Source organism: Musa acuminata, chromosome BXJ1-7 (genome assembly GCF_036884655.1).
Source record: "Musa acuminata AAA Group cultivar baxijiao chromosome BXJ1-7, Cavendish_Baxijiao_AAA, whole genome shotgun sequence".
Lineage (NCBI taxonomy): Eukaryota > Viridiplantae > Streptophyta > Magnoliopsida > Zingiberales > Musaceae > Musa > Musa acuminata.
In genome coordinates, this window is record NC_088333.1 from 37,920,172 (window position 1) to 37,927,457 (window position 7,286).

At 47.8% G+C, this 7,286-nt stretch overlaps 2 protein-coding genes across 2 annotated transcripts; one reads left to right on the forward strand and one right to left on the reverse strand.

Annotated features, from left to right (window-relative positions):
- Nucleotides 1-103: 103 nt before the first annotated feature.
- LOC103992341 (metalloendoproteinase 2-MMP) lies at nt 104-1,487 on the reverse strand. The gene has a single exon (XM_009411986.3). It carries the CDS (start codon nt 1,311-1,313, stop codon nt 228-230), a length of 1,086 nt encoding a protein of 361 aa, XP_009410261.2. The 5' UTR covers nt 1,314-1,487; the 3' UTR covers nt 104-227.
- Nucleotides 1,488-5,599: 4,112 nt separating this feature from the next.
- Nucleotides 5,600-7,286, forward strand: LOC103992342 (protein JINGUBANG-like). The gene has a single exon (XM_009411987.3). It carries the CDS (start codon nt 5,658-5,660, stop codon nt 6,948-6,950), a length of 1,293 nt encoding a protein of 430 aa, XP_009410262.2. The 5' UTR covers nt 5,600-5,657; the 3' UTR covers nt 6,951-7,286.

Below are 7,286 nucleotides of genomic sequence, written 5' to 3' on the forward strand. Positions count from 1 at the left end.
TCATCACAATTATTATTATTATTTCTTTTTCTTCCGGATTTTTGCTCTGAACCCTATCGATTTGTTGCATGTCGATAAATGTGTTCATTGTATAAGCACAAGCGGAGGAAATCTGTGTGTGTCAATGACGATAATGTATGAGTATACAAGACAAACAAAACAATACAGTATCAATGACAATGAATCAGTGGCTAAGAAAACAAAAACAGAAAACAAAAAACAGCTGACTAAAACACCAAGAAGGCAACTGCTACAACGGCCAACGCGGATCCGAGTTCCCGCCGCCACGCGGACCGCGCCATCGAGCCCAAGCCGCCGCCGTTGATCTCGGGACTGCTGCTCCCCGTCGACGACGGCGCCACGCCGGTGAAGTTCGGATTGCTCCCGTACAGATTCTGTATGCCCTCGACGTCGTCGCTGGCCAGGTCGACTTTCTTGGTGCGCGTCTTGATCGTGGGGTACATGATCGCCTCCGCCACCGAGGAGTGGCCGAGCCCCAGGAGGTGGCCGATCTCGTGCACCGCTACCGACTCCAGGTCCACGGCCACGTCCGAGTCCGCCTGCGTCACGTCCCCTTCGGCCACCCACGTCTCCGCCGCGTCCAGGTGGAACCGCCCGTCCGTGGGCGAGAACGCGTGCGCCAGCGTTCCCAGCACCCCGTCGAACGGCTCGCCGTCGCCGTGGGAGCCGTTGTAGAACCCGATGGTTATGTCCGCGTCCGACGAGGAGTCGGTCTCGGTGAACGTCAGCGTCGTGGCGGCGGACCACCGGCCGAAGGCGCGGGCGAAGACCGTCTTCAGCACCGATAGGTCGATGGAGACGGCGGAGGTGGCGGTGATGGCGTACTTGAGCTCGGTTTTGTCGCTGGGCCAGGTGGGGGTGCCGGGGAAGTAAGCGTAGAGGTTGCGGCCGCGAACAAAGGAAGAGTTCATGGTGGAGGTGCCGTTGATGATGTCGGGCATGCCGCACCGCGGCACGATGAGCTGTTCGACCGTGGCGTCGTCAAGCTCGCCGGTGACGTTGAGGCCGAAGTTCCGCTGGTACGTCTTGATCGCCGCCTCCAGGTTGTCGTCGAAGGAGTTGGTGAAGTTGGGGGCGGCCGGGAGGTAGCCGAATTGGTTGAGGTACTCCTTGAGGTCGGCGAGGCCGGGCCTGTGCTCCCCGAAACGGCAGCCGGAGAGGTTCCTGAAGGGGATCCATGGGTTCTCAGTGGGCACCGGAGGGAAGTTAAAGGGAAAGGCAGACTCCGAAGACGAGAAGAAGGCAGCCGCGGCCGCGACAAGGAAGAGGAGGGAGATGTGGGACTTGCTCATGGTTCTGTGACTTGGAAGGAGGAAGAGGGAATGGTCGAAGGGGGTAGCGATTGGTTCCTCTAATATATGTCAGAATTACCAGGCCATGAAGTTGGTAGGTGTTGAAAGGAAGAGATCATGTCAAAGATGGACCGCAGACTTGGCCAGGAGCTTGTCGTCTCCAGAGATCCTGTGCTCATTTGGATGCATGATATGGAAAACTTGGGAAGACTACGTCAAGAAAATTGTATTATTCATTAATCATACATATATATATATAGTATATAAATCACTGTTTCTTAGAAGATGCATGAGAAGTCTGACGATGGATGACAATCCTGCTGATGAAATCAACCCTGTAGCTATGTCTCCAGAGTTTTCAGATATGAAGCTCTCAACCTGCACAAGTAAACTTCTAATTACATCATCAGATTACTTAGTTAGCATTTTTGCTTACCTGCTCTGTGATTTGAGCTGATGAAACAAGTCATTTATTCTAAAAGAACAACATTTTGCAGGGTTTGACCACCCTGCAGGATGTGAACAACATTTATTCTAATTAATGTGTATGTTGAGTGTCCAAGTTTGATTATTCTGGAAGAAGGGTTCATCCTAAAAGCTTATAATCATGTAGCGTGTGGGACTCCTCTGGCTTTGCAAAGCCACAATTAGCACATTGTTATTCTTTAATTCTGTCCAAAGTGGAAGTTGACGGTCTCTTTTACCAGAAGCATGTCGCAAGAACTCATGTCACTCCCATGGCATTAGGCATGTGGGCAAATATGCCTATAAAGATTAGGAGGAGATATTACTATATGTAAAGCTTCCAGTTTACATAATATTAAGTTCAATTTCCATGCAGCATCTATGTAGCAAGAGAACAAACATCAATCTTCCTGTGTGTGATCTTGAAATGGTGTTATTCTTGTGGCCACAGCTTGTCTTCTTCCTGATGTGATATGATCTGATACATTGGAGTGATACCTTCTTCCTAATCACTTTTTCTTGGGAACCTAATTCCTAGCAGATCAATATATGTGCATATATATTGTATATTTGTAATCAATGCAACAACTATATTTGAATAGCCCAAAAGCAGAGGAACCAAAATTGACTGCATCATTCCTGAATCTCCCAGTTCAGTCTGATTCAATCTATCATACATAAATTAGCAGCAGGATGTTGTAGATCATCAAAAGGAAAAACAAACCCATGGTTGACTGGTTGGGCCTTGATGACGTAGGTGATGTGTGATAGATAGATCATACTGAGTCGATCACCTCTACCGAGTTCCTGGTCAACTTAGGATTCTTCAGCAGTTTGAAGTGAACATGGCAATCAAGCTTTTGCATACTGCCTTAAAAAAGGGGCTTAAAGGTTCCTCTTGGAATGAAACATCTCCTGTGTGTGCCTGATAGCAAGTAATGCCCTCATCTTACAAGTAATGCCCTTCCAATTCCAAGAATTATTCATTTCGTGGGAGAAATGGGTTTTCCATGTCCCACTTCAACTGTAAGAAGTTTCCATTCTTATCTGTCTACTTGTATGATTAGACCAGATAACCACCAGGGGAGAAGATTGGATTGTTTGAGCTGATGTTGACTTGGTTGGCCACAAAAGAAACAGAGAAAAAGTGGTGAAATGGTCTGCACTCTTCTCAGGATAGAATAGAACAGAAGTCAATTTAGCATATGGAGGCAGGCAGGTTTCTCAATCTTCTTGAAGGTTGAATGCCAGCCTATTATTCCTTAACTCTAAAGAAGTTGACTCCTTGAACCTTCTCAGGGAACTAAGAACAAGTATTCTAATGCATAAAGTTCAATTCTTCTAGATTTTATCTAACATATTATAACATGAACTCTCTTAAATCTTGTCTGCAAAAAGATGAGATCCTTCTTAACAGCCACCGGAGGATGGAAAGTGGCTTGGCATTGAGATCTGAATATGTAATGGATTCTGGTTAGAACTTGGAAGAAAACATCCCTAATATGTAACTATGGTGATTTGTGCTGTTGGTTCATATAGAAGAACAATCATTTGCCAAAAATGGCTTCCAATCCTCTTCCAACACATCCAAGTTGAGCCATGAACAGAGAGATTACTGGAATCCAGCCCAACACATCCAAGTAGCAGCAGCCCAACACATCCAAGAGCCATGAACAGATTAGCTCAATGTTATTTGTTTGCTGTTAAACAAGCAAAATCCATTCTTTGCTGCCACTTAAATCAAGCTTACACTGTAACTAAAACCATTAACAGTGCTGTGACACTGTATACTTGGTGAAATATACTTATGTTCTTGTTTGGAGCAATTCAATGTAGTATCAAAGAAGGACATCTCAAGCCTTTGTTCAATAAACTAGCATCTAATCTAAAAGTAGAGAGAATTGAGGATGATCAATGGTGAATGATTCATGTGAATGTTTTACAGATGGTAAATTGCTGTCTCAGGTTCTGTGGAACACCTGCATCCATGATCTGCATGAAGTGCTCCTATATCCTGTTTGATCAAGAAATATTTATACCGAATGATCATAATGAAGATGGAGGGAAATCAGAACAGTGAATTGTTGAGAAGTAACGGGAAGCACAGTCAGCCAAAAATGCCATCAAGATCCGGATGAGAACCAAAGGGAGACAGATTATGTCGTGGATCAAAGAGTGCAAACAAAAACTGCACAAAAGTCTGGCACAAAACTGTAATCATAGGTCTTGAATGGAGACAACATGTCAAATGCACCGAAAGGTATCAGCAATTATTGGGATGATAGAAGCAGTGAGATCAACCTTTTCACGGTTTTGTTTTCATCAATCGATAGGTTCTTGAATCTGAACTTTGATGGAACTACCATTTGCAGTGATATGGGCCATACTCTTCACTGGAGCTTATCAGTTTCATGCTGCTTTGGATTTGTGTTGCTGTTTGGTGCCATTGGAAGACCTACTCTACTCAAGTAGATAGCATTGTTGCTATGAAACTAGTAGATTTAAATCTCTAGAGAGAGAGAGAGAGATGAAAACTTGTTATATAAATCCTTCAACAAAATTAAGGAATTAGATTGAAAATTTGTCAGAGGACAATTATTGAATCCACCTTCTTAAGGTCAATATTGGATTCTTTCCTTTGTCCTTTCCTATTACATAGTTTCTCAAGGAAAGAGTGTCATGCTCATAGCCTTAATCTTTTCCTCACGCTTTTCCAACATTTCCAGTGAAAGAGTGGCCTTCGGATGCTTTCTATGGAAAAAGCTAATCCTTAGATCGACCCAATCCAGAGCTGTAAGCCATGTCAATTGAGGCCAATCCATGGGAATCCTGCAACTTGTCTTGCACTGCTCTTGTGTCGCTGTAACAGGGTTGGGAAAGCAGGGCTTGAAGGACGTGCTTGGTTTCAACAAGGCGGCTGCTTTTGATCGAGTAGCTTTCATGAGTGTAGACTTTGTCATGCTTGAGGGCTTCATGTCAACACTGCTCCAACGTTCGGGTCCCTCCAAATTGGCCTCTTTGCTTGTATGTTTCCACAGGCAAGATGCTATCCGAGCTGGTTTTGATCTGCTCAACTAAAGTCTCCTGGTTGACTTTGTGATCTCTCAGGAATCAGAGTGCCCAAAGTTTCTGATACATGTGTACTCACAAAGCTTGGAGCTTCTTAAATCATGGTTGAAGTCACTAAGAAACAGAGAAGAAGATAGCCAGGAAACAACATCTACTTGCATCTGCACATCTATTTCTAGTTTGGAATAGATGTATCCTTGTTCGGAGAGTCCTTTTCCCTGGTGCAGGAAATGTTATCCTTGTTATCCAAATTCTAGACCATGGTACATGTTATCCACAGAACTTTCTTTATCAGATGCAACGTGATGGGAGGTAAGAATGGATTCATGGCATCATGATTTAATGCTTGAAACACAAGTGACTGGTGTTGGCAGCAGGGATTAGCAGTTCAGTCATGGTGTTTAGTCTCTTGAAGTGTCAGTCTGAGAAGATGGATCTGCAGTTGTTACTTGGTTTATAGGGAAGATCCTGGTTGATAGGGATTGAAAGGAGTGGGTAGTAACAAAGCATTCTAAGATTGACATGTTGAAGAAGAAGATGTTAGGAAGAAGACAATGGAGGCATTCATTAATCCCATGTTTAATGTTCATCTTTCAGTGGTTGGTCAACAAGTCTGCTGCACGCCACACACACTCGGGTCCGCAGAGTACAACGCCAAAGCTGACCTTCCATTTCCAACTCTCGTTTGCTTCATGCACTAACTTTCTACAGTATAAAGGGAAGAAGAAGAGTTAAAGAGGTTATATATACTGCAATCATCTCGTTGGGGGTGCTCTCCTTCCATGTCATCTCCGTTTCTCTCTCTTACAGATGAGCTTAGCACCTCATTGCGCCATTCCTTGTCATGTTGACGATGATGACTCCACTCATCTGCTACCTAAATCCATCTCCCTCTCCACCCAACTAAGCCTTCCTTCTCTCCGCTCCCTTGACTCCTGCGCTGAAACCTTGCCTTACTCTCTTCACCGGTGCACCGCCACACTCAGAGCTCATTCCTCCTACGTCTCTGCCATCGCCGTTCATGGGGAGTCGGTTTACAGCGGCAGCCCCGACCAAGAGATCAGGCTTTGGCCTTGCGTCCACTTGGACTCAGCATCGTCATCGTCATCGTCATCATCCGCTCCGAGAACGGATCGTCTGACGAGCTTTACGGTCGCTGCTGCTAAAAGCCCGGTGAAGTCGCTTGTTGTTGCAGGGGACAACCTCTTCAGCTCTCACCAAGATGGGAAGATCTGTGTGTGGCAGATAAACCGAAGGGAGCGCCAGCACTGCAAGCTGAAAGCCGTCCTGCCCACCCAGAAGGACCGCTTCCTCAGCCTTTTGGTGCCCGAGAACTATGTGCAGGTCCGCAGACACAAGAAGTGCACCTGGGTGCACCACGTCGACGCCGTCTCCGGCCTCGCGGTCTCGCACGACGGAGCCCTCCTCTACTCCGTCTCCTGGGACCGTGCCCTCAAGGTCTGGCGCACCTCCGACTTCAAGTGCATGGAGTCGGTGGCTGGCGCCCACCAGGACGCCATCAACGCCGTGGCCGTGTCGTTGGACGGGCACGTATACACGGGCTCCGCCGACGCACGGATCAACGTGTGGCGGCGGGGGTCCGAGGGAGGGACCAAGCACTCGCTGGTGCAGACGCTGGAGCGGCACCGGTCGGCGGTGAACGCGCTGGCGCTGAGCGCCGACGGGTCGGTGCTGTACTCGGGCGCGTGCGACCGGTCGGTCGTGGTGTGGGAAGGGGGCGGAGGGCGAATGGAGGCGGCGGGGGCGCTGAGGGGACACCGGAGGGCCATCCTGTGCTTGGCGGCTGTGGGGGGTGTGGTGTGCAGCGGGTCGGCGGACAGGACGGTGAGGGTGTGGAAGAGGGGGGTGTTAGAGAAGGGACGCTACTGGTGCTTGGCCGTGTTGGAAGGGCATGGGGGTCCGATTAAGAGCTTGACAGCGGCGCCGGTGGTGGATGAAGGCAGCAGAACTGAGAGCTCTTGTGGCTTGGGGGGAAGCAGCAGCAGCTCCTCATGCCTGGTCCTAAGTGGGGATTTGGCGGGTGAGATAAAGGTGTGGAGGGTTTCGATTCGTCCTCCTCCTCCGGAGGGAATCTTCTGTTAATTAACGGCTTCTTCTTCTCCTTCTTCTTCTTGGATGGGTGGGAGAACAGCTTTTTGCCTCCGCCCGACAAAGAAGAGCTAGCGTTGGGGTGAGGATCCCCTGTTCTCCTAAGCCCGAAAACAGGATTTTCCACATACAAAAGATCGGTGGGGCCCATCATTAAAGACTTGTCGGACCAGCTGAGAGACAGCCGGAGGCGCCACGAAGGGCTCTCCTGTTTGGTACAGACGGGAGATCCTCACCGGCTTTTGCCCGCTGTAACCATGCCAAGTTAGCCTTTTGATGTATAATCCAACGTGGCTAATAACATATAAAAAAACGCCGTTTATACTCTAA

Bases quoted from the DNA above. Each gene is read 5' to 3' on its own strand.
- LOC103992342 (XM_009411987.3), top strand. From the start codon at position 5,658: ATGAGCTTAGCACCTCATTGCGCCATTCCTTGTCATGTTGACGATGAT.
- LOC103992341 (XM_009411986.3), bottom strand. From the start codon at position 1,313: ATGAGCAAGTCCCACATCTCCCTCCTCTTCCTTGTCGCGGCCGCGGCT.